Raw genomic sequence first — 27,907 nt, 5'->3', positions numbered from 1 at the left:
CAACTCGCTAATCTGTCTCGATTTATCTGTCAGCGGACCACTCCCAAGAGCCTTCAGAGCCACATTTGGCCCGTGGGCTGTCGGTTAGTTAAAGCACACTGACACAGATTGCCACGTCCGTGGAGCAAACGAAAGTACCAGTTCAATAAAAAAAGGCACCAAAATTCATACGCAAGCTGTATTTTTAAAAAAATGCTTCCAGTGTGTACATGCAATACAAAATCGATTTACAAAATTAAAGCCATGAAATAAAAAGTGTGGCACAAATAACATCTCTCTTAGCGTCTCCCCCGACGCATTGTTGTGAGCCTATCACCAGAGGCAGTGGGTGCTTTGGTGGAAGTCACGTCGGCAGCTGCACACAGCTCTCGCACCAGAGTTCACCGTGTCCTTTATAACCCCCGTAGGGTTGGGACCACTCGGGCTATTCGCGTCAGAAATGCAACGCTGGCAAACATCGGCGGTGCCAACACCGGTCAGGTTTTTTCGTGTTGGTGGAACCTCGGTACAGTAATCGGAATTTGGCTGAGGACATAACAGTGGACCCAAGTGGCCAATGAGTTTTAGATGTTGTGACTGTACGGAATGAACCGGCACAAATTGGGACGACTTGCAGGTTGGGGGCAAAACGTTTCTAAACAAATTGGTGTGACAGATGTGAAACTCGACACTTGCGTTTTCCCCCAGCCTTCGTACCAACAATATTTCGTTTTCTAAAGGAAAAGCTGCCTCTTACTCGATGTGCCTTAGGCGTTACTTGGGAATTTAAATAATCCCAACCACAAACCAGAACGCCCTGTACTCCGAGGTGGAGAACGTGTGTGTGTGTGCCGTTTGCTAGGAAGTGATTATGCGCCTCTGGTGATGAGCATACATGTTTTTAACATGAGTACCAAAAGCATTGCCAGCGCTGTGCAAAATCCTGCATGAATTTTTTTGCTTAATGGGTACTCGTATTAACGCGCCGGCTCCGCTATGGATGAACTCGCTTTTATTTTATTTTCTACCCAACCAATGAATGGGTATATGTACAGCCTTTTGTCAGTCCACTGGATGACCCACTCGTTGCGGGAAGGCTCACGATCCACTGGACTAGGACCCTTCCACATCTTGACCATACTCCGCGACGCTTGCTAGTGCTGCTTGGGGGAGAATAGGGGGCAGAGTACAGTACATTAATAGCTCGTTCTGCATCGCCCTCTGCTGCCCAACATGTCTCTAGCAAATTTCCGTGCGTTTTGGTTATACCCGTCAAAAACACTATCCAGGCATAACCCCGCGTAGCTTCCGAGACCGGGCACATTACAGATGATTTGGACGTAGGGAAATATGAATCGATGGGTACCAAGTCATTCATCTCCCAAGATTGGCAAAACACTCACGGGATTGCTTCTCTTTGGCAGGGCTAGGCTTGGAAAATGCACTGCACACAAATCTTGATTTGACATTGTACGGCTAACTCAGCAACGTTATATGGGTAAGGCGTCAGGACGACCGTACCGAAAGGGGCCATTACAGCATCATTCACGAAAACGCATTCAAGTATTTTAACACGTATTCCATGCATAGCTGGGACACGGTCTCGGCCTCGCCCTTTTTCTCAGCATCTACCACGCCACGCGTTTGTCCCAGAAACCTACCTATGAATACTGTTTACCTGCGAAAGACAATTTTCTAAAATACTAAATCCTAGCAAATTATATATTTTTTTTGCCAGTTGATTAATTGGCACAGCATGATTTAAACACGTCAATTTGATGGCAGTTATCACCGATACATTAATACAGCAGTGTGTAATGGAATGTTACACAAGAAGGTTGATTTTGCAAGCTGAAACAACTTGCATCGTATGAATGTTTTGAGTACAGTCATGATAAGATGTAATACTTATCAAAAACCCATTCAGTTTGTTTTATTTTTGACTTTAGATATGTTATAAGACAGCAGCTTCTTGTTCATGAGTGTCATGCTTCTGTCAAAGAAAACAATAACGGCTAATCGTAAAAAGTAAGTAATTTTACCCATGAGCGAATGCCATTGAATTACATTTCACATTTGCACACCCGTCATGTGACGCGTGGAACTCCACTGGTAACGACATGCAGCAGTCGATTTTATATCTAGTGTTTAATGGAATAAAATAATAATTTAAAGACCTTTCTCAGTTCACTGCTGGATGAAGTCCTCCCCACACATCGTGTCAGTCTTGCAGCGTTGACCATACTTATTAAGCTGGACAGTGGGAGTTGGTCAACAGAAGGCCCAGGACCAGTTTAGATATCATGTGTCACAGACGTTAAGCTGCGGCCAGGAATCAAACTCGGCTCACAGGGTTCATAGCGCAGCTCCGATTAACATGGTTAGCTACGTCCGGTGCGAAAGAAGTTCAACGTACATACGTGTGAACCACTGCACCACATCCTTATAGTGTACAGGTTTGTGTAAACATACTATTTCTATTATTAAACCGCATGGGTGAATGACTAAATATCAGTTATGAATGCTACCGGTGTATTCAGTTACATAATTGTCATTGAGATTATTTTTAAATAATCTGATATTATTTTTACATTGTGAACATCTCAAAGTGTGGACGCTGTTGAAAGTTCTGTCGTGTGCGTGCCGCGTGATGGAATGCGCCCTAGTCTCTTGCATTGTAGAGGAAGGGTTATTGTACAATGTTCTAATCCTAACTACACGTACCGCCTTTACTTGCCTTGAGCCTACATGAAACATAAACAAGATGACACGACGCAAATTCCGACAAAACAAAATAACTCGGCGTATTAGTACTACTATACTACGTACAATCTTTTAGACGCACCTGGTCAATTTGAAATCGTTTTGCACTTAAATAACTTTTAAGCGAGATGCACAGAAAGAAAAAAAAAACATTCACCGACAATATTTGCTGCTCGTGAAATATCATTTAAGGGTTTTCTACAAACACTGACCTGCGCATAACGAGAAGACGAAAAACGAACCGCGGACGCGACATTACAACGCGTTGGGGTTTCACCAAACGTCACGTGATATTGCACTTGAGTAAGGAGCGAGGTAGGACTTTTCAAAAGGCACTTTTAAAGCGAGGCCCCCCACCACCACCACTTTTTTTCCTCAGTGTGCTGCTTATGCGGTCTATGAAATGTAAGCCGTCACTAATCTCAGATTTGATAGTACACATCAGATTTGAGGTTTGCTAAAGGGTAATTTGACGATGAAAACACGGCTCAAATCTGGTCCCCTGGTGTATCTGTACGGGGCGTGTCGAGAATGTAGCTCTTGAACTGAGGGACTGGCACCTACATTATATTTTGGCAATCTGACGAGAACAGTGGCAGGTCTATTTAGATTTCAGAGATTTATACTTTTCAGACCAGGTTTAATCAATTCCCACCACCGAAATTTGGCTCTGCACAATATATAATGCAATCCCATTTCTGAAAAGTAATGCAAATATTGATTTTATTTTGTATAGTTACTGAAGATTTGTTTTGCTATCCATCTATCCATGCGTACACATCGCGACATAGAGCCTTGTCGTTGTGCAGACCCGTAGACGAATTTAAAACGTCTGGGTCTTCACCCTCTTGCGCATGCCTAGATGGAGAGCAACTCATAAGTCTGTGTCCAGATTAGCTAGCCAGGAAATGGCTTCACTTCGTGTGCAGCCTTTGTTGAACGCTGGGGAGTTTGCGATGAACCTTCAGTGTTCAAGAACGACCCAAACGTCGCAATCCCGTAAAGCAGCACCGTGGGGGGGTGGGGGGGGTGGCGACGATGACGCGTTGGGCGGCTCCACCTGGGAGCGTGGCGCCCTGGGGGCCTCACAGCCCCGCCGTGGCATTGGTGGCGGCCCACTCGGGGTACTTGTCCAGGCCGAACATGGAGAATCCCCACGTGTGGATGGCCAGCATCACCACGGCCATGCCGATGATGTTCACGCCCAGCCCGGCTTTGACCTGTCGGCATAAAATAAAAAAAGTCACGCACACCGAGCCTCGTCCGACAGGAACTCTTAATTTAGTTGCCTTATTCATTTTCCCCTCAATGTTATCCCGATTGTGCTACTGGTGTCATGTCACCATACTGTGTCATGAGGCAAAGTACCATCGCATGACAATGATAACACAACCTGTGACATGCGACATGCCACGATACTAAAGTTCATGACGCGCAAGTATCCGTTGGAATCTCTGGCACGGCGGTTCACCGCCTCGTGTTGGAGAATGGCCCATGGCAGCAGGTTTCACAGAGATCCGGGCCTCCTCGAGACGTATTTTGACGTCACCTACTACTACGACTACCGTACGTCGATGGAACCCAAGTCCCACTTAATGGGACACTGAACTGTGGGTCGTGTGCACAGATGCAGCCAAACACGTGCCTATTATTATCCTATGAATAATATCTATCGCTACTGTATGGGATAGAGTGTTGCTTCCTTGCACATGTAGGTTTTCTCTGGGTGATCCGGTTTCCTCCCACATGTATAAACATTCATTGGTTGAAAACATCTTAATATAAAGAGGAACGCAGAACTTGGGCAAATTTTAACACCGGCTCACTGCATGTACACTTTATAATGCAAAACTTTATAATTATATCCAGCCACAGCAAACACATTCATTTTTCACTCCTTTTGTCTACAAAAGTGAACTGACCAGTGGTTTAATGGCAAAGTGTTGAGTCATCTGTCACTGGATAGAAATTTACGATTGTTTATCTGATTTATGCTTCCTGTACAAGCCACTGTATTCGTGCCGAAGCCAATTCAATTTCACGTCGTTATTTTTGTGGGATGATGCACGTAAAATTTATGCTGCAGTATGAATCTGCAGGTTCCTGAGTGGTATGAGATACAATATATGTTATAAAAAAAAGTATTGATTATTACATGTAGTTTATGATTCATGGGCATAGGAATTAATTTTAATCGATGAACCTTTACATCTATAATGTAGCTACGTCATGTCAGTTTTGCAAACAGCTAATGACGCTGGATGTGAAACGTCGGACAAAATTGTCAAACTCCTGCTTCTTTTTCCAACATGCCTCCAGTTTTGCCAAAAAGCCAAATCAAATGGGACATTTCGCCCGTGACGTGACAACTCGATTGGCTCTGTCGCTGCGTGGTGGACGGGTTATACAGTAAAAACAATTGACACTATACCTACACGACAATCTAACCCAAAATAAAATACGGATCACCCCGCAGCCAAAGCAAGAGGAAGTATAGCCCTGGGTTAGGGCACCACCTCTGGCCCCCATGACCTGGTCAGACCCCGCCGATACGAAGCCCCCCTGCGGCTGTGTGCGTGCGCGTTCGTGCGCAAAGCGCTGACGTACCATGTCGCGCACGCGCAGGTACCCGTAGCTGAAGGCGATGGCGTTGGGGGGGTTGGCGACGGGCAGCATCATCGCCAGGGAGGTGCTCAGCGTGGCGGGGACGGCCACGTACAGCGGGTTCACGTGCATATTCTCCGACTGGCATGGACAAACATAAAATGTCACCCCCGCCAAGTCTTTAACAGACTGTTCAGTGGGGGGGGGGGGGTGTGGGGAGTGCCGTTGGCGAGCACCTACGCTTGTGAAGAGCGACAGTAAGCGTACCACGCCTGGCCGCCTTTGTCTCCCCAGTGGTGACTTTTACGCGCCGCGCCTTTTGAGATCGAGTTGGACGAGGAGGAACTCGGGACTGGTTCAAATTGTCGCTCGCCACTTGATGGTGGCCACGGTCGGGAGTCGAACTCGGGTCGTCGGGTTCGTAGTGCAATGCACTAACCTGCTCTCTGCCTGAACATGTCGATACATTGTGACATTTTCATACGAATACCCTTTTGATACTATACACATTTATCTTGTTCAAAAGCAGATAGCTTCTGGCCAGGATGTGCTCCATTAAGAGCGCTTCCACTTAATTCTAAGAATCCCTAAACTCGGGCTGTTTGCGTGGCAAGTTCGACTGACCTAAGTGCTTCCATTCTTAGCGGCCATATGGAGGAATACAATATCCTGCAGTGATTCATGCTTAGAGTAACAATCCAAGTGGGCTTTTTTTCTCATCCGCTTTGTGTACTGCCTTTTACAACTCGCCACACATTTGGTGTGGTTGATAAATCCAGCGGTGGCTCTGAACCCCGGGTGCCCGAGTTCGAGTCCTGGACACGGCTAGCACCAGTGCTCGGTGCAATCTGAATCGGTCTTAGGCCCCCCCCCGCCCCCCACCCCTTCACCAACCTGCACTGATCAGCGTGGTGAACGTCCGTGAACCTGTGTTTTTGAGGCAAGGGTTGGTGGATCGCGTAGAGATTTGTGAAGCACGCTCGGCTGTGAGGTGACCAAGGAGACGGCAGTACAGCAAGTGGGTTCCCTGACTCATCTGTGCAGATCTTGAAATGTTGCTTACTCCCACGCACGACACGAATGGAACTGTCCAGCCATTCTCAAGCCCAAGGCCCTTCATCCAACACCGGTGTGTTGGAGAGTAAACCCACAACATTTACAATCTGAGTACGACGTTTTGCCAGCAATTACAAATCTGGCAGTCGCCTGCTGATGCCGGTTGTAATTAGTGGCGAAACGTCGTACTCAGATTGTAAATGTTGTGGCTTTGCTCTCCAACACACCGGTGCGCTATACTAGTAATGGATCGGCATGTTCTGTTTACGTGACAAACCTTACTAATTGGCTGTGTCGGTGGTGGCGTGTTTAGCGACGCATTTATATCTGCGCGATCCAACCCCCCCAAAAAACCCTGCACTATGCACAGCATCATTGTTGCGTGGCACCGGTCGCTTACCAGCGTGCACAGGATGGGCAGGAAGAGCGTGATGGTGGCGGGGTTGCTGGCCACCTCCGTCACGGAGGTCACCAGCAGGGAGGAGAGCAGCACCACGAGCCACGGCGGCAGCAAGCCCAGGGGCTGCAGCTGAGAGCCCACCCAGAGGGACAGCCCCGACACCTGGTGGTGGTGGTGGCAGGGACAGGAGGGAGAGTGAGGTTGGCTCTCGCTTGTTTCCACCTCGTTCTCGCACCCCCCCCTCCGCCACCCACCACAACCAAGACGAGTTCGCTTCTTGTTGTACGGCTGATGAGCAGCAACTACGATTTCACGTTCAGTTGATCAAGCGCGGACAGCATCGTCACGAGTAGCGAAGTGGTGTGTCGTCGATGTGATGTCTCCTTCGTATTTGTGGATTTGGGCGTTGAGTCGTTATTCGTTGTACTGCGGTCTGTTCTGGAACACTACTACTGGAGAGTTGTTAAGTTTACATTTTTGCATCAGGTATCCGCATCATCTGCCATCTCCGGAGGATGATGCAACAACGCGAATTTGCTGACCTGCCCATACTGGACATTCTGAAGATTCTGAATCTGAAGACCAGCTTTTGCTCACCGAGGGCCGAATGGGACTTTCAGATGCCATGAGTGGACAACCACGCATCAACACATTCCATTATCCAATAGAACACAACGACACGCGTGTGTCAACTGAGTATGAAGAGGCCCCCTCAGTGTCAGAAGTGACTGAACGCGCCAAAGTTAGAAACGCAGCGTTGCAAGATTGAAGATATCCCCATCTGGTACTCGATGAGGGCAGTGGATAGATATCCATGACAAAGTTTTTTTTTTAGCTCGCGTGAATGTAAATGTGTCATACACCCACCTCCACCTGACAGCCAGTTCGTAAGGTTCGCCAAGTAACCAAAACGTGGCGATGTTAAAACTACTTCAGCACACCGGTGCATTAGAAACGTCGTACTCAATTGTAAACGTGTTGTGGCTTTGCTCTCCAGCAAACACACCGGTGGAGCTGAAGTAGTCACACATTGGCACGTTCTGTTCCACGTGACGACCATCGCGACTTGGCTGTGTCGTGTGGACGGTGTACGACACCGTTACATTTTACGCGCCTCGTATGGAACCGAGTCCCGGGGCCGAGGTTTCCCCAACCTGAACACAGAAGGTCGGCGAACTGCATCACTGGCTGTCCAATCCGTCTATTTTGTCAAGAGGTGGAGATTCAAGAAACTCCACAGGCTAGTTTCTGGTTGCGCAATACACGTGGTGAGCGTTCTACCGCCTTCTCTTCAAAGCGCTCGGCACTCCGGCTCGTCGGTTGTGACCGGGGAGCAGCAGCTGCCAGTAGCGCTCGGCAGCCCGCCTTAAAATTCCTCTCGGTCGAGTTGTATGCACCCTGTGTGCCTTACAAAGTGCCCGCCGGGCAGCGGTGGGCACTACGCCATGCTCAGCACTCGGGCTAGCGGAGTGCGATTTGCGGGGCAGGTGAAATTCCTACCTGGCAGCCCGCAGCCTGCCTTCTATCAAGCTAGCGGAGTGCGATTGCGGGGCAGGTGAGGCTCGTACCTGGCAGCCTGCGGCGAGGGCAAAGCCCCCGCCCACGAGGATGACGATCTCCCACGGCATGCAGCCCTGGAAGTCCTTCCAGTTAATGAGCGCCGGGGAGCTGCCCCAGCTGTCGCTGGACTCCTCCGCGCGTTTTACCCCTAGGCGCCGCACGAAAGTTAGGGATTGAATAAGCGTACCAACAACAAACGGCGGCATCAGAGGGAGAGATGCGTTGCATCGATGGTTGGGAACGTCTGGTGAGATGGAATGACTAAACAGGCTGTTGCTGCCGGTGATACTAACGAGCAGGTTATGCTGCTGATGATAACATTGATGTCTTTGATGATGATGGCGGACCATGATGCTACTGCTAATGATACTGTCGCTGATGTTTGTTTTTTACATTGCTTCTGTTGATCGTGACAATCGCGATAATGTCATTGACGATAATGTAAACGATGGTGATGTTGATGACGATATTGATTTGAAGCTTTCGTGACTGCAGGAATTACTCTTTGGTTCTTTACCGAAAGAACCAAAGAGTACGATATTGATAATTACATTGACACACAATGGTGTTGATAACAATTATGTTGATTATGACGATGACAACAATGTTGTTGATGATGTCAACTTTGATGATGACAACGGCGATCATGACAACAACGACCAAGACGGTGACGATGATGGCAATGATAACGAGAGTGATGATGGTGTTCGGCCGTGTGGGCACCCCTACTCTGGGTCTTGGAGAGCCAAGGCAGTGGTGGCCTCTCCGACGGAACCACGAAGAGCAGGAAGCCCAGCAGCAGGGACACCGTGGCGTCCGTCTGGTAGCCCTTCCTGCGCGCATGCACCATGGGGAGCGCGTGCCAGCAGCAACGACGAGAAGAAGAAGACGCCTTTACCACCCGGGGCGTAACGACGCGTCGATTCACATCGCTGCTTGTGAACGCAATCAGCTCGCGTGTTGCAGGTTACTTGGCGGATCAATACATCGCAGGGAACGTGACAGGTGGCGGCGGCGACGGCTTGGGGAGGTCCTCATCCAGCAGTGGATTGATCATGGGTAACGGTGATAATGGATCGGTTCGTGCGCGCGAATTTCCATTGTTTTCATGCAAACGATATGCACATTTACCTTTGAGTCGGTAGATAATGATTTAACAATTCATGAACAAAATGTTAATATTTTGTTTAAAATAATGTTTATTTTAAAATGAATTCTCTGGGCCATGCATGCCGAGCTGTAAGCATGGCACGTCAGTGATGCCCGTCCCTGTATAAGCGAATGTTAGATTTTTCAAATATTTTGACCTGCCGGCCGTAAAATAAATATTCTGTATATATATAAACGCCCAGGAGTAAGAAAGAATGAGGTGTTCTCGGCAGCAAAATATTTCTTTGGGTTAGTTTACGGTTAGGGTTAGGAGAGGTTATTTTATGGATTGGGCTTGGCAATGTTGACGTTAGAAGTTAGGTTGGGGTGAGAGTGGCATGTTACTTTAAGTCCATTGTAAAGATGAGCAACTTTCACAAATACATTTGGACAGTGCTCTTAAAATCCAAGTTCTAGTTGAATAATTCTCTGGGGTATAACGGCAGCGGCGTGGTTAGAAAACACACTGTGCTCCGAACCCTGGCCATCCGAGTTCAGTTCCCAGCCACGGCTCGCATAGATGGTCGAGTGACATCCGAACCGGTCGCAGGCCTCTCACGCCACCACCTTCAACCCGTACCGACACGGCGTCGTTGAAGCACGGTCAAACAACCCCCCATGATGACCGACATGGCGTGCGTGGTGGGGGGGCGGAAAGAGGGCCTTCATCCGGCAGTGGACTGACAACGAGGCCATGAAATGATTGCGCAATTCTCTGACGGTCGGCGCGAGCGGACGTACAGGAAGAAGGACGCCCATCCCGGGACGAATCCAGGGTCGCGCAGGAACCACAGCAGCACCATGAGCAGGAAGACGCTGGCCGTCACCACTTCTTGGTAGCTGCAACCCCACACAGGCAAGGGGGCCGCGCCGGTTAACGGATGGTCTCCCCATCCCCCGCACCTCCACGCGTAGGGAACACGCAGCGCTGGAATGTCCAAGGGCCTCATTCATTCAAACCCACGTTCTCCCCACCGAGCATCCAGTGGCGGGGCGGGGCGGGTGGGGGGGAGTTGGCAGAAACCCGTAGCAAATCGGCCGCTTTGTTTTTTTTCTTCAGGAAGCTGTTTTTTCCCCGTCTCGATGCAAATTTTGACCACGGAAGTGAACGGCGCCATCCAATTTGTAAACGAAGTAGCCAAGGCGTGGGGTTAGGATTAGGGGTGGTGCGAGGGCTATCATCGGATTGGCCAGTGTACCAGTGGGAGGAAGGGCCACTGAATCCGTCTCAAATAGAATTTGCAGCGCGATTGGTCCACGTGTGCTCCTCCTTCGTATGCCATGCAATGGGTGTTTTCACATTAACATCCCATGAACTTTAAGAGTTCGCAACACCACAATGAGATAAAGGATTTTTGTTTTTATTGCTAAGGATGGCCGGAAAAAACTAAAGTCTGTTTGAATTACACGTCCAGATGGAAGTACACGACGCTAGCTATTGGCGCGAAGGCTACAAAGGAGATGTGTGGGAGACCGCAAAGTCCGTTGCAATTACGATCCGGCAAAAAATCGTGCCACGCCGCATTGGCCTGGAGTTTGGCTAAACGCGAGTGAAAATCTGGAGGAGAGAGGGAGGAATTAAACCGTGGTCCCTGAACCACGGCAGCAATTTGTACCACCTAAGGTAGCAAAACTGTCGTGATAACTCACTCATTTCAAGTGGGTATCACATCATTCACTGTTAGCGGCTACAGCACGGAATATGAACCACTGAAATTATACCACCGCGGATGGTACGGACGAGTGAAGCGTGTGTCATGGGCTTGTGGACTATGAGTGAGTCCAGGGGGCGGCACCTGTAGGTCATGTGACCTCACGCACCTGATGGGGCCCAGCTTCTCGTACTCCTGCCGCATGCGCCGCTCCGACATGCGCTCTTGGGTGCTCAGCGTGCCCGAGCACAGGCGACGCAGGTCCCAAATGCTGGCACACACAGAGACAAAGACAAAGATACCCCCATATAGCCTTCACAGACTGTTGGGGCAAGTGCTGTTAGCGAGCACCTATGAAGGCCGGCACGGGACATGACAGTGGGTGGCCAGCACCACGCCCGACCGCCTTTGTCTCCCCAGTGGTGATGTTTACACACCGCACCAGGTCCTCATTTGTGGCTGAGTCGATCTAAGGGCAGGCCCAGGACCGGTTCAGATAATCGTCACTGATGTTGGACGTGAGCGGGAATCAAACTGGTGTTGCCGGGTTCCTTAGTGTGGCGCGCTAACCGCTACACTACCCCTCCCACACACACACGTACGTCGGGACACATACACGGTGTATGTGTGAATGATGATGAATTTCTTTCGCACCTTACGTAGCCAACCTTGCTTTTCAGACGTGTGGGGGAAAGACAACAAATTAAACACCAAAAAGCAGTTCTAAAGAAAAGAAAAACTGGGATTGTTTTTTGGAGGAACTCGCCCCTGCCACGGCTCAAGTCCAACTCCAATGCTAAGCCTCGTCCCCCCGTCCCCCCGTGAAGGAGGAGAGAAGTGAATTCCATCCTGAGACCACTCGCCAAACTTAGCGCTGTGACCGCAGCAGCTACTTTGTTGGAGCTATTCTGAAAGTGACCCCGTGCCCCAGACGGAGCCCTTTGTCCCCCCCCCACACCCCTTGTGTCGGTGGGATGTCGAGCACTGTGGAACGGATAATTAGCTAACATCAGGCTCTGAAAATATCACCGGTGGTCGAGAAATAATGTCAGAGGGGCAGCCGAAGAGGGGGACGTGTCTAAGATGAGTTTAAAACGTAGTAGGCTTTCACGACCAATATTATGCTAGTTGTAATTACTGGTGAAACGTCGTACTCGAATTGTAAATATTGTGGGTTTACTCTCCAACACACCGGTGTGCTATACGAGTAACACATTGGCATGTGTTGTTTACATGAGAAACCTTACTAATTGGCTGTGTCGGATGGTGGCGGGTTTAACGACACATATTTACGCGATCTAACCAAAAAACCTCTTAGGTGTCTAAGATGACGTCTGCTGTGAAGATGGAGCGATGAAATTAGCTCATGCAGATTGATGCATCGCAGGACCTTGAGAGACTGCGACAGCTTGGGAAGACCCTCATCCAGCAGTGGAATAATCATGGCCGATGATGATAGGGATGATGGTGAAAATAGCCCATGCTTGGCTGAGGGTAAACACATTCTAATTGAATGAGTGCTATCCACTTGTCAGTGTGGAATTTCCCCCCGACATTCTTGTCAAGAGGTAGGCAATGTTCCACCCTTGTTCGAGTGGGTGGGAGGACACTTTGAATTCTACTGCTCCATTCAAGAAAGCCTCATTGGGTATCAGGATTAGGAGCATGTTTTTTTTTGGGAAAACCCTGCATTGGTACATTTGGCCCAAGTTATATACACAGGTCCTTTTCTCCCTCCTCCCTCCGCCTTCCTCCTCCATCCATCCTCCGCCTCCTCACCGGAAGCCCAGGAAGAGCCAGGTGAGCCACAGCCAGGTGAAGATGAGCAGCAGCAGAGCCACGGGGAAGCTGAAGAGGAGCCACGAGCCGAAGTGGATGCACTCGCACGCCGGGTAGCGGCTGCACGCGCCGGGGCAGCGGGACGCACCGCACGTCGCTCAGCGTCATCGCAACAGGGGGGGGGGGGGGGTGGCTGGAGGTGGCTAAGCTTCCCCTCTGCGCCCTGCTGAAGGCTCAGCCTCCCTTTTAAAGTTGTATAAACAGAGGAAGCAAAAAGCTCAGCCCTGCAATTGCTCGCTCGTGCCATTGCTGGCGGGAGGGCCTCCACTTGAGGTAGCTCTAGAGAGGCCACACAGAGGGTATCAGGCTGGCCAGCCGGCGTCTTAGAAGGGGTGGAAGTACGCACACTTCACCACGCCACACGCGATCTGCCCATCCATTAACCGTGGCGTACCCGCTTGTTTTGCCGGGTGGGCAGGGATGGGGGAGATCAGATTGCAAATCCGCCGCGCTAACCGTTGCACCACGGCAGCATGCCATACGTTTAAACTTCACGTGGTCTTTTCCAAATTAACTCTTCTCCAGCTACCCGGCCGCCACACAAGACGCCAGCGCCGAACTCACTTGCTGAACTGCTCGGCGAAGATGAGATTGGTGGAGGTGCCCGGGATGGTGCAGAGTCCCCCGATGGTGGAGGCGTAGGCGACGGCCAGGGTCAGGCATTTGCCCAGCGTCCTGTTCGTCTCGCCCTTGCCCGCCGACCCTCGCTTCCCCGCGAGCACCGTCCTCTCGCTGGCCGGGCTGTCGAGACCGCCGCGCCGCCCCTCCGCCTCCCCGTCGCTCGCGGCATCGTTGGCCGAAGCGGCGGCGCAGCCGTTGGGGACGCCGCGGCACGCGACGCGATCCTGTGGCGTGGCGGAAAGGCCGAAGGTCGCGACATCTCGGCACGGCCCGTCCAGCGCCGTGATGACCTCCGTTGCCGACGCCGCGATGACCTCTTGCTGCGAAGGCGAGGGGGGTGGGTGGGTGGGGGGCAGGCGGAAGGCCGGGGACATTACTCACACCACGGGGTCGCAGTTCAAAGGTCACCCATGGGTCACCGCTGGGCCAGGGGAGGTTTGCAAAGACGTTGTCCAGGACATGCCGAGAGAGTCGGCCATCTGAGCGCGCGAATGCCAATTTAATGCATTAGACCAAACCGAGGTGTTGTTGTTTATAATCGAGAGCAGACCTGGAGTTTATTAAAATTGCAATTACAGCAGCCGTCTTAGTTGAAATTAGAAATTTTGTTTTACAAAAAACGCAAATGACCAAAATTACATTTCATTGCAATTCATTACAAATGACGCAACCACAATTGTAATTAATCATTTGTCGGATCAATAGCTTGAATGCACAGCGATGCAGTATTTGCCACATCTTAGCCTAATTGAATGTACTAATTAATTCACTTTAAAACGTGCACTTTGTTAAAAGGAAATCAAATTTTCACAGATGCCAAGTTGGGGCGGGTCAGAACCTTACAACAACAAACATAACAAAAACACGATAGGAGTGCAAAGTATGTGAAAGGTAAACAAATCATTTTACTAAATATCCACAAGTAAAATTAAACTCTTTTATCCGATCAGCAAGCAGGACCATGCTTGGAACTTTGACTTATGACCATATCATTCTCAACGCTCACAATCTCGTCAGATCACAGACAATAAGCAGCGCTGAGACCGGACCGTGCTTGGATGCCCGACCACCGCACGCAAACAGTGTTAGAGGCTGCTGCGTGGGCAGCAGAGGGCAGCAGAGAAAAAAATCTATCCTTATACTGTACTATTCTCCCATGTATATGCGCCCCGCCTCTACCAACCCACACTGACCAGCGTGGTGAAGGATGGTCAAACAACCACCCATGACTCCCGTATGGCATGGGAAAGCCCTCATCCAACAGTACATAGGGCTGTACGTGACGGCGGTTGTCATCATCAAGACCAACAACCTTGGAGACAGCTGTGTTCGTGTACTTCAGCAGGTGCATAGAATATTTCATAACATCACAAATGCGAGAAATCAATTAACACAATGTTGTGAAGTAAAAAAAGGATAAATGGGTTTTGTGAAAGTGCGTCGACTTACCTGATGAAAGGCACTGATCTTGTCACCATCCTGAATACTGCACACAGGTGACACGTCATCAACTCAAGAGGTGCTTTGTAATACCGACACCAGCAGACGAAACTTCCGTGCGTCAAATTAAGTGCCAAATGGAATTCCGGCGTTGGCCTCTGTACCTCTGGCTAACGGTCACCACCGTGGGCTCCTCCTTGAAGTCCACGGTCATCTCGTCGTCAGAATTGTCCACATCAAAGCTGGCGACGCCTGGCGCATGCAAGACGGGCAAATTGATGTTAGTTTTTTTTGGTTATCAAGCAGAAGTAATTGTAAATAACGGGATTCCACCGTGATGCCTCAACGTAAAAGTCCATGAGCAACGCAGCTTCATTGTTACGAGTTAAAATGTTTCGCATCCAAACTAAACGGGACTTGTTTGCTTCCGGGAGGCAGCTTTCGAAATTCATATTCGTGATTAAAGACAGACGACAGGAAACCATCGATAAAAGTTAAAACGGAACTTGTCGGGCTCAAGACCTGCCTCTCCCCCTCTGCCCGTGACATCTCTCATCTCTGAAGGGATTTCAATCGCACCTCACTTTCGGCACGCGAGCAAAATTCCCCCGACGCGCACGTTCCGCTTTTCGTACGGCATCCACGGATGCAGTCACATTTTCGACAGGACAAACAACTCCAAATCAATCTGCGCCCCCGGTCGCCCTCTTTGTGAGAAGCAATGTGGACATCATCGCGGCACCCCCCCACACTTCCCCCGGTTCCCCCACACCTCACCAAAACTCAGTTGCGGGTCGGACGTTTGCCGCACGCCCTTCGGCAGCAGGGCGGCCGTCGAGTCATTGCCTCTCATGGCGGCGCCCTCGCTAGCGACGGCGGACGCGGTTTTGCCGCCACCCCCGCAGGTTGCCCCGTCCTCGGCGAGCTGCGTCAGCACGGCCTCGGCAATCGGCATGACTAGCGCCGAAGTGGACGTGTTGCTGAGCCACATTGAGAGGAAGGCGGTGCACACCATGAAGCCCAGCACCAGCCTGGGGACAGCGGGCGCAAGACGGGGATGGGGCACGCACGTCACTCATTGCTGTGTAAGCCTACAGGCCTCTGTGCAAGCCTACAGACCTCTGTGTAAGCCTACGGGCCTCTGTGTAAGCCTACGGGCCTCTGTGTAAGTCTACGGGCCTCTGTGTAAGCCTACGGGCCTCTGTGTAAGCCTACGGGCCTCTGTGTAAGCCTACGGGCCTCTGTGTAAGCCTACGGGCCTCTGTGTAAGCCTACGGGCCTCTGTGTAAGCCTACGGGCCTCTGTGTAAGCCTACGGGCCTCTGTGTAATCCTACGGGCCTCTGTGTAAGCCTACGGGCCTCTGTGTAAGCCTACGGGCCTCTGTGTAAGTCTACGGGCCTCTGTGTATTTCTGCGGGTTTCTATGTAAGTCAATTTGTCTATATGTAAGTTCACAGGTCTCTGTAATTTTATCAATAGTTGTACCAAAGTGCCACCGCCCCCTCCCCCACCCCCATTGAGAAGTTGACAGATCTGCAACTGGATGTGCTATCGTGCCAGTGCACCGGCGTGCTGTCCGCGGAGCAGGAGGGACAGGAACGTACAGGCTGGGCCGGGCGCCAGCAGCCGTCACCATGCGCAGCGCGATGCGGCGGTGCAGGCACCACTTCTCGATGGCGGCCGTGAGGCAGATGACGCCGAGCAGCAGGAGGGTGGTGTCCTTGAAGTACTCGGCCGCCACCTGCGCACGACGCCGCAAGAGTTGCGGTAACGTCACGACATTGTCAAGTCCAAAAAAATCGCCGCAACATTGACGCCCTTGACATCGGCGGAGTATCAGCGTTCTGTTGCTGTAACCGTCTCCAATACACCGCATTGCAACGGTGATAATTGGTGACTACACTTTGCTGACGAGTCCTAATGAGCACAAAAACAGTCAACATTTGTCTATCACCGCTTCACTGCGGCCCGATAGCAGTCACATTTTCTCAAATGTATTCCGGTGACCTCAGATGAGGGGACCACAATGCATTTCCTCAGGAAATGCTGATGGTTTTTTTTGCATGCGCACGCATGACTATACTTTTTATGCATTGTTGTGCCTTGCGTGAAACTTAGCTACATCAACGATAACGCCGGCGTGAGCTCGCCAATGTCACAGCGGTGTCCCATCACCGTGACTGTCACCTCACCAGACATCACCGTCACTCTCACATCGCTACCACATCGGGTGATATTTCGGCTGCTACATCACCATCGAATTACCAGCACCGTAATGAAAGTCGCATCACCATGATTCACCGCATCAGCGTTATTGTGAAAAAAACGTATCCTCTAATCAACGGCACAGTATTCAGAGTGAGCGGCTCACCCTTCTGGCATCGATAAGAGGAGTGCCGCGTTGCGGTGAGTGGTCACCTGTCGTTGCTATGTGGTGCGACTCACTCTGCCATTGGAATGTAGAATTCCTACCATTGGTTCCGGGCTGTGAACAGGAGCTTACAAGCACCACGTGCTGGTTCGAGTGGGAAACCGCGTTTGATTTTAGATAAGAATCGATGTTGATAACGATGATGAGTTGTTATGAATCTCAAGACTATCGCAATGATAATTGCCAATGATAAAATATACATAAAAAATAAAAATAAACACGTTTTAATGAAATGTACCGTACGAGTAATAGCAGAACTCGACGACTCCAGGAAGTGGCCCCGAAGCTTGCCATAACGTAAGGGACCGTGGCCAATTACAGCCAACGTGAGTTGAGCGTTGACAATTAGACCCAAGCCGAAACATAAGATATAAAAAAGAATGTTTAAAAATATATATATTTTAAATGATAGAATATAGTATTGTCACCGGTATGACATACGTATACCAAGTTTGCAGTCGATACGACATTGGGAAGTGGGTTAAAATTGAGTTACAAGATTTGAGGATATGACAACAGACAGAGTTGTGGATACAACAGACAGAGTGAGTTAACTAAAAGCGTGTAAAAAAACAGCTGAAAACGACGATCTGAGCAGTGACGAGACGGGTTAACTGGCGTCCCTCGCACAGGGCGCTGCTGCAGATCACCTGGCTGGAGCGCATGATACCCAGCAGCGGATAGAGCATGGCTGGGAGCAGTGCGGCGGCTCCGAGCGGCACTGCCTCGGACACCCACAGCGTGGCTGTGAGCAGCACCGTGTACGCGCATGCCGCCTCCTGCGTATGCACGTAGATTCACGCACGCACACACACACACACACACGCGCACGTCCGCATGAACACAGATACAGATCCCCCAATAGAGCTTATAACAGACTGTTGGGGAATACCCAGTAAGGCTGGCACGGCACACCTGGGGGTGAGCGGCCAGCATCACGCCCGACCACCTTTGTCTCCCCAGTGCTGATATTTTTATGTTTACACACACCACGAGGTACTCGTTTAAGGCTGAGACGACCTCGGGGGAGGCCCTGGACGGGTTTAGATGTTCGTTACCAATGTTGACTGCAAGCAGGAATCTGATTCTGAATTATATGTAGTGTTCGCAATGACTTGGAGGGATTAATGTTGGTCAGTATAGTGCGTTTAAGACCCTGAGAGCAGCAAATAACAATATGCCTCCTGACCTCTACTGATGCGGAGAGAGTAGGGGTCACGTTGATGGAGTGGATGGAGCGTGGTGTAGATTTGAATCGGGCGTGATGGTGGAGGCGGCCGGGCGTGGTGTTGGCCACCCACCCCCTCGTGTGCCGTGCTGGCCTTTATAGGTGCTCGCTAACAGCACTTGCCCCTACAGTCTGTTAAGGCTATGTGGGTGATCTTTGTCTTTGGTGCACGCCAGTAAGTTTGCGCTCTGGAGGCGAGAGTGGGTGGATCGTGGTGAAATTTATGAGACTGCGAGGTGACCAGCAGACGCCAAAGCAGGAAATGGCTCTGTGAACCCACTCGTGTCGACCTTTATTACCCCCTCCCGACCCCACATTGAGACTTGTGGGGGTGGGGGGGGCAGGGGTGGGTGAAGGCACCTCCAATAAGCACAGTTAGCTACAAACGGTGTTATGTGAAAGAAGTTCAACATACATAGATACAAAGCGTTGCTGGACTCATGACACAAGACCCCACCTACATACACTGGGGCAAGATAACTCTGCATTAAAAACAACTCGTGGCATCTTTAGCTTACACGAGAAACTTCTTTAAAAAAACTCACCAAACATCCCCATAGCAAGGGGACTCTCGTGGGAGAAAAAATAAAAACATCTCAAGGCTAGCGGACATCAATCAGCGAAGTTGCGATTATTCACACAACCGCCATCACCAAAGTTTGCGAGCAGAGGCGAGACGCAAAATGATCTTGCGAGAAATTCGGGCTGCATGGAAGCCATATCAGGTGAAAAACGCAGCGACGGACGGAGAGAGATGGACAGACGGACCACTCCGCAAAGGAGCTATCACGCCCCACCTGCATAAAAGGCCGAGCAACGAGACGGAGAGAAAGACGGAGAGAGAGTCTCATGGAGCCCTGCGTGTCGGTGTGCGAGTGGAACCCGTCCCGGCCTGTGCCCGCTCAAGCTTATATGGAATTCTCGCACCCCTGCACCACTTTCTCGAATGCGTGTCTTGATCGGGCGGAGGTCAGGAGAGGCGAAAAAGGGTCGATACGTCGAGGGGGGGGGCAGTGAGGGGGGACGGTGGGGGTTGAGAGAAACAAGGGGACTCTGGCTCATAAACACGTCAAGAGACCCAGACTGAGTAACTGCGCAAGCCAGATTAAGCTGACGACGAGGGACACTGGTTTGCCACATTTTTTAATATATATATAATTAAATCCTTTCGGCACGAACGCAAAATAAACATGTTTACTGCAACCGACTTGTAATATTAATAATACTTATTATGCCATTAGTTATCCAGAAAAGCCTTACGGAGGCCCATGAATCTCTTGTTCAGGAAGGTCCTGCGTTGGGATGTTTGGCCAACTTTATTAACGATCGTTTTCGCTTCACGTGGGAGTGAAGTTGAGTACCCATAGCAGACCCTGCCACGCATTCAGGGGGGAGGTGACCCTCACCGTTCTGTCACTGTTTTCACGATCGCTATTTGTGATCCGTCCCATACTCTCAAGTCGTTGTGCAGCGGTCGACTGTTCAATTAAGCTTACGAAACATAACCATGGCGCCTTCGTCATAGCCTGTGCACTGCAAGAACTGTGCGAATAGCAAATGTACTTAGTTTATTTCATTACTATTTTAAGTTTTGCTTCGTTCAAAGAAATTATTGCTTTTCTACCATCTCCTGGTCACATTTGCAACCCAAGTCTACAACACCTGGCGTTCAATCCCAGGCAGTCTGCCAACCAGATATTAACCAAGTTCTGCAGTGAGATTCAATCCATTGCTGGACCGTCATCTATACCAGGCTATACAATTTGTTTTCTCAAAATGTTATGAATTACAATTAATGTCAAGGAGGTAGCTTGTTTTGTACGTTTTGGTAAAAAAAAAATGGGTTACTTAAACCCCGTGCCTTTAATCTCTTACGTAAACAGCATTGTGTTTGTGCAATTTTAGTTTCCAGGCACAGACAGGGCACATTTATCTTGAGTTGGACTTATTGTTCATGTACAGAGTTAAAACTATAGTAAAAGTTTGAGCAAGGCTAAACAGCAGGTTGGCTGAGACCCAGGGCTAACATTCGCTTCTGTAATCCGAGCAGCAAACCACGTGCATGCATCGCCTCCGCAATGTATCGCAGTTGCAACCAAATCGCCGTAACAGTTCCTGCCGCCAAACCGTTGAGGAATAAGGATTCGTGCACGGATACGTAATACATTTCTTAAAAAATATATTATTTTAAACAGGTCAGTTCATATTCTCCCCGCTGTTCAGAGGTCCAATTGCTTTTTTTCTGTCGACTTCCACAATTTCATACAGATTGTGCAATTTACATCATGCCATGAGATGGAGTACCCATTTAGATTTTCAGAGCTGGAATTTTAGGCGAATTAAGTTCAGAACTAAATGTAATGTGATGTTTTTTTTTTATGCAGTCGTTGGTGACCAGGCTCAAACCATCAATTCGATACCCAAGAAAACCTAGTCTCATCACAGCTCAGTCTATGTGAATATGTATGTAAGTTGAAATTATTTTGTACCGTACGTGGCCAACCGTGCTCTACGCGAGTCTGTGTGTCTCTGTGTGAATCAGCGATGACCGATATGAGGTTAAGAACTCTCCACATTTGAGAACCTGCTTTAATTGCAGGTCGCTGAACCTGGATCCTCAGCGGTGGCATGTCAGCGACCTGACCTCTGTGTCACCCAGCCACCGCGCTCAGAGCAATTTGCTTAAAAAACAAATACAACACTGAGCTCCTACATTCATAACATTTCTGATTAACTCATTTTTACGATGCAAAGTTGTAAAAACAAAAAATCCTAAAGTGTTTTTGACTCTGTAGATTCTCATCGTGTTGTGTTGCATTGTAAAGATTGCTCGGCATAAGGCCATCGGCCCTTTTATGGGCTCCACTTATCTGTGACATTTACCCTATACCCTGTTTGTATTGACTCCAAACTCAAACTGCTGATAACAGCAAGAAGAAGAAAAACAACAAAAGCTGAAAAGTAGGCAAATATGCGTGGAGAAATAGAGGTGCATATGCTGGGATATTTTACTTGAAGCAGAGAGCACAACTTTGGAGATATCGGATTGGCTGTAAATAAAAGTGAGTTCGAGCAGGATGCCTGGCTAAAAGGGTTGATGGCCAATGGTCAAGACAGACATCATATTGTACGTGTGTATGTTGAACTACGTAGCAAACCGTGCTAATCGCAGGTGCGGAGATTGGCAACCAACGGAGGGAGAATGCCCACCACGGAGAAGATGGAGTGATGAAATCTGCTCGTGTGCAGGAGCTAGATGGATTGTCGCATCAGGCGACGGCTTGGGGAGGCATTAATCCAGCAGAGGATATATCATGGCTGATGGCAATGATTGATGATGATGATGATGGAGACAGCCCTAGGAGATTAAGATCTCAGACACTTTCAATTTGGGTTCCTAGGAGTCGTTCTGGTTGATTACTTAAAAAAAAACAATAACAATTCAATAGCAAACACTACCTGGAGCTTTCAGAACCTCCCTAAATACACTTGCATGAGACACGGTGCTCACGAGTACATTTCTCCATCCAATTTGGTGGTGCAATATTTTATTCCACGTCTTGGCCCAGGGCGATTGAAGGATGCTCGCCACTCACTTCACTCAGAAGCAATAACCTGCTGCATCAGTCTTCCCAACAACATCGCTTTTAAAGAGCCAGTGCCAGCCGCTCACAGATATGTGTAAAGAGCTCATTAATAACTCGCGAGCGAGTGAGAGTGTGCGACTTGCATGAGATGGCCACAGGACATTCATGACTTAGCCACCAAGTGCCCAGACAGTGATGTTATCGCCATCAATCAATAGGAGCATCAGCAGCAGTAGCAGCCATTGTCTACGAGGCAGATATTCAGACGATATCAGAAATACTTATTCACAGCTGACATTTACAAGAAGAGAGGGAGATGAGCGATGTAGGAGATATAATTAGACGCGTCGTGTAAGAGATAATCGGCCATGATCTATCCACTGCTGGGCGATGGCCTCCCCACACCGTCGCCACTATAAAGAGCAGTGTTCGACAACTATTAAATATACTCAATGGCGGTGAATGGTTTGTTTGTGCGCCTGTGCGCTCGTGTGTTGTCCTATCAGTGAGATTCTTCGATAGGTAGGTGAGGTTGCGTTGGCTGTGGTGCTGGGATGGTGGTGGCGCATTCAGTTTCGTGTGCGTGTCAAACCACCGCGTCGGTTTCCGTGGCTGTGCCATGCAGCTGGTAGGCTGGAGAATGTGTCACATGATTACTCGTAGCCACGGCCATAGTGAGAGGTATCATGGCTGATACTGGATGCAAGGGGGCTAGGAGCAGAAATGTTTTCTGGGTCACCGACCTGCACAGACCTAGCCGAAATGAATCCTTCCCGGCCTACGCTCCCGCGCTCGCTGTGGCTGGAGTGCAGTGGAGGAATACGCGTCCATCAGCCGGCGAGTTCTCCACTTTACCTTGCTTCTCCACAACAGCGGCAGAGGCAGCAACAAGAGCGGGGCGAGCGTGGCGATCAGCAGCCGCCGCCCGGACCAGAGCTGTCGCCACATGATTCACGCCGCCCAACACGTGACCATGCCCTGTTGACCTGCAAAGACAAAGATCCCCCGTATTGCCTTCGACCTCTGGGACAAGTGCTGTTCAGCGAGCACCTATGAAGGCCGGCAGGGAACGCAAGGGAGTGGGGTGGCCAGCACCATGCACCAGGTACTCATTTGAGGCTCGGTCAACCTTGGAGAGGCCCAGGACCGGTTCAAATATTCGCCACTGTTATTGGTCGTGAGCAGTAATTGAGCGTTGGTGTACGGTGCTTTTTTCTGGAATTTTTGCTCTTTTTTTCCTGGATTTTCAGCTTGCACATAGTCACATAGTCACTTTAAGATGTTTTCTTGTTCATGTTTTAGTTTTTTCTTTGTTGCGGTTGCACCCGATTCAAGAGCCGAATGGCTCACAAGGCTATACCAAATAAATTAACTTGAAACTTGAGCTTGGGTCGCCGGGTTCGTAAGAGCAGCGCACTTAACCGTTACACTACCGCTCCCCAACACTATCGCCGTTGTGCTACCGCTGTTGATCTGCTCACACGAGCGCACACAAACAGCCACAACAAGCCACACTCTCTGTTTACCCCGGAGAGTCTCCGTGAGTCTGAAAGTTCTCTTGCTTTTTTTTGTCAGGAGGGCCCTACCGCAAGGGGATTTTGGCCGATTGCATGGATGAGTGTGTGGCTTTGTCTGGGAGGAAACCAAGGAACCCGGTGAAGACGTGCGTCCGTAACTGTGAGGCGCTTGATGAGTCTCGGCACTTTTTTCAGGAGGGTCCTGCGACATTGGGGATATTTGGCCGATTCCATTGTTACTCTAGCGGCCTATTCGTCCTCCAGCGATGAAGATAAGCCTTGTTTACCTGGAGAAAGAATCACTTATCAGTATATGCATCTTATCGGTGCAATGCGTATCCTTGGTGCGGTGGTTATGACACTGGGTTATAAACCCGACGACCTCAGTTCGATTTAAAGTGGTTGGGGAATGAAAACTCGGCCGGTTGCGGATGCCATGTCTGTTGTGCAGTACGCTCACCGCTGTGCCACCGGCTTCACATCGTGAAATGATGTATTGCAATACACATTGCATGCTTGAATGCGAAGCCTAATGACAACATCGGCCCCAAATTAATCCCGAAAGCGAATGCAGTGGCCGATCCTGGACGGGCAACACATCCTGAGAGTTGGTGACCCACCCATTGTGCAACAGAGAGGTGGAAGAGTTAAAGTTGGACTTACAACTTTCGTGACTGCAGGAATTCATATTCTTGGTTCTTTCGGTAAAGTCACGGAGACAGAAAATAAAATAAAATATAAAATAAGAAACATTTAAGCAAAAAACCCCACGGTGTTTCGATCGTTTGTGTTGCGATCGAAACGTTGTGGGTTTTTTGCTTTTTTATTTATTTTAAATTTTATCTCATTTTTATTATCTATCTCTGTGACTTTACCGAAATAACCAAGAATATATGTGCAAGAGCTGATTGCGTTGCGGGCAGCAGAGGGCAGTGCAGCTTACCCCAGTTCTGCATTTCTCCCCACCACCACCACCAACCAACCCGCACTGACCAGCGTGGTGAAGTATGGTCATGCAAACACGGTCCCCACGTGTCATAGCGTGCACAAAGTCGTAATTCGGAACTGCTACGGCTATATCTATATCTCGACACAAATAAGAGCGCAGAGCCCCGGGAAGTAGTGCAGTGTAGATGATTCGACGGCATTTGTCTTCTGTCCACCCGCATCGGATGTGCGGGCTAAGGCCGGCAGGCCGTCCGGCTGTCTTATAACCACACGAACGCACCGGTCCGGGGCGACCGATTTGAGGTTCGGTCGACCCCGTCGGAGATGAACACCGGTCTAAATGTGATGTTGTACGCACACGCGTTCACGCGCACAAAGACACGCGCACACACACAGGACTCGATATGCGCGCGCGCACACTCACACACCATCACACACAAACCCTCACACACACAAACCATCACACACACACACACAGACCATCACACACACACACTCACGCACACACAAACCTCACACACACACCCTCACACACACACCATCACACACACACACAAACCACCACACACACACACAGACCATCACACACACTCACACACACTCACGCACACACCATCACACACACTCACACACACTCACGCACACACAAACCTCACACACACACCCTCACACACACACACACACACCATCACACACACACAGACCACCACACACACTCACACACCATCACACACACACAAACCCTCTCACACACACAGACCATCACACACACACACCATCACACACACACAAACCATCACACACACTCACACACCATCACACACACACAAACACTCACACACACACAAACCCTCTCACACACACAAACCATCACACACAAACAAACCATTACACACAAACCCTCACACACACACCCTCACACACACACACAAACCATCACACACACTCACACACCATTACAGACACACAAACCCTCTCACACACACAGACCATCACACACACAAACCATCACACACACAAACTCTCACACAAACCCTCACACGCATAGCGGGGTCTTTATAAAACACAACCCCAAAGACAAAGATGCCCCCCCACATTACAGCCTTTAACACAGACTGTTAGCGAGCACCTATGAAACCCGGTACACGATGGGTGGCCCGACCGCCTTTGTCTCCCTAGTATTTGCACACCGCACCGGGCTACTCACTTGAGGCCGAGTCGACCTTAGGGAGGCCCAGGAACGGTTCAGATGACTGTCACCTTGTGTTGGCCTCGGGCGGGAATCGAACTCGGGTGGCCGGTTTCGTAGCTAACAAACCTTCACACGCAGACCATCAAACAAACCATCACACAAACCATCACATACACCATCACACACACCATCACACACACACACAAACCTTCACACACAAACCATCACACAAACCATCACATACACCATCACACACACCATCACACACACACACAAACCATCACATACACCATCACACACACACCATCACACACACCATCACACACACACCATCACACAAACCATCACACAAACCATCACACACACAAACCATCACACACACAACCATCACACACAAACCATCACACAAACAACCATCACACACACACCATCACACAAACCATCACACACACACACCATCACACAAACCATCACACACACACCATCACACACACAAACCATCACACAAACCATCACACACACCATCACACACACCATCACACACACACACCATCACACAAACCATCACACACACACACCATCACACAAACTATCACACACACACCATCACACAAACCATCACACACACCATCACACAAACCATCACAAACCCTCACACACACACCATCACACACTCCATCACACAAACCATCACACACACACAAACCCTCACACACACAACCATCACACACACACACAAACCCTCACACACACACAAACCCTCACACACACAAACCATAACACACACACAAACCATCGCACACACACAAACCCTCACACACACAACCATCACACACACAACCATCACACACACACAACCCTCACACACACAAACCCTCACACACACAACAATCACACACAAACCCTCACACATACACAAACACTCACACAAACCATCACACACACAAACCATCACACAACAATCACACACACAACCATCACACACACAACCATCACACAAACAACCATCACACAAACCATCACACACACAGCGGTATCTACCACACACACACAGCCTCATACACACACAGACACATCAAACACACATCCAGACACACACACACAGACACATCAAACACAGACACACACAAGCGGTCTCTGTCTGACCTACTACCACACACAGACGACTTCTCTCGCTCTCTCTCTCTCACACATAAAGACAAAGATCCCCCGTATAGCCTGAGCTAGTGCTGTTAGCCAAGTAGCGCCTATGAAGGCCGGCACGGCACACGAGGGGCTGGGTGACCAGCACCACGCCCGGCCGCCTTTATCTCCTCGGTGGCAATATTTACACATCACACCAGGTACTCATTTGAGGCCGAGTCGACCTAGGAGGGTGTCCCGGAGACCGGTTCAGATGATCATCACCGGTGTCGCCGGGTAGCGGTGAGAAAACCGCTCCCCTTTCCACACACACACAGACTGTCGTGGCAAGTGCTGTTAGCGAGCACCTATGAAGGCCAGTACGGCACACGAGGGATGGTGGGTGGACAGCAACCAGGCCTGGCCGCCTTTGTCTCCCCGGTGGCGATGTTTACACACCGCACCATGTGCTCATTTGAGACCGAGTCGACACACACACGCACACGTCTGCCACACGTTGAACGTCTCGCTCCCACACGCACAGCAGAGCCATCTCTCGCATCATCATCATCCAAGGCACTCTCCACTCACCGATACCAAACCGGCCCAGTGCGAGCTACGCGCCCCCTTCTCTCCCTCCGATGTTGCTCCGCCGATGAAGAGGCCCGCGGGCACACGGAGTGCCTTGTGGATGAAGAGACGCGCAGAGTGACTGGTGGATGAAGAGACGCGCAGAGTGACTGGTGGATGAAGAGACGCGCAGAGTGACTGGTGGATGAAGAGACACACAAAGTGACTGGTGGATGAAGAGACACACAA

At 49.8% G+C, this 27,907-nt stretch overlaps 1 protein-coding gene across 3 annotated transcripts; it reads right to left on the bottom strand.

Moving 5' to 3' along the window:
* Nucleotides 1-164: 164 nt before the first annotated feature.
* Nucleotides 165-27,907, bottom strand: LOC144720380 (solute carrier family 13 member 4-like). 3 transcript variants are annotated; one of them, XM_078597121.1, is made up of 17 exons: nucleotides 27,680-27,907; nucleotides 25,982-26,092; nucleotides 23,165-23,295; nucleotides 18,145-18,273; nucleotides 16,668-16,804; nucleotides 15,841-16,094; nucleotides 15,228-15,315; nucleotides 15,073-15,109; nucleotides 13,567-13,943; nucleotides 12,943-13,062; nucleotides 11,333-11,434; nucleotides 10,253-10,351; nucleotides 9,092-9,195; nucleotides 8,371-8,510; nucleotides 6,803-6,964; nucleotides 5,350-5,487; nucleotides 165-3,962 (listed from the first exon to the last, which is right to left on the bottom strand). In XM_078597121.1, the coding sequence occupies exons 3-17, from the start codon at nucleotides 23,255-23,257 to the stop codon at nucleotides 3,828-3,830; spliced, it is 2,115 nt and encodes a 704-aa protein (XP_078453247.1). In that variant the 5' UTR covers nucleotides 23,258-23,295; nucleotides 25,982-26,092; nucleotides 27,680-27,907; the 3' UTR covers nucleotides 165-3,827. The 3 variants fall into 3 exon arrangements, with proteins under 3 accessions (XP_078453247.1, XP_078453248.1, XP_078453249.1); XM_078597122.1 differs by lacking the exon at nucleotides 27,680-27,907 and having other exon boundaries at nucleotides 25,982-26,359; XM_078597123.1 differs by lacking the exons at nucleotides 25,982-26,092; nucleotides 27,680-27,907 and having other exon boundaries at nucleotides 23,165-24,574.

The sequence above is a fragment of the Lampetra planeri genome, chromosome 8 (genome assembly GCF_965212315.1).
Source record: "Lampetra planeri chromosome 8, kcLamPlan1.2.h2, whole genome shotgun sequence".
Taxonomy (NCBI): Eukaryota; Metazoa; Chordata; class Hyperoartia; order Petromyzontiformes; family Petromyzontidae; genus Lampetra; species Lampetra planeri.
The sequence above is the reverse complement of the archived record's forward strand: the minus strand, read 5'-3'. Positions and strand labels throughout refer to the sequence as shown.

Coding starts and splice junctions, on each gene's coding strand:
- LOC144720380 (XM_078597121.1), bottom strand. CDS start 23,257: ATGTGGCGACAGCTCTGGTCCGGGCGGCGGCTGCTGATCGCCACGCTC. Junction 5,488..6,802: donor TGCCCATCCTGTGCACGCTG/GTAAGCGACCGG, acceptor TGTCCATGCCAG/TCGGAGAATATGCACGTGAA. Junction 3,963..5,349: donor ACCTGCGCGTGCGCGACATG/GTACGTCAGCGC, acceptor TTATGCCGACAG/GTCAAAGCCGGGCTGGGCGT.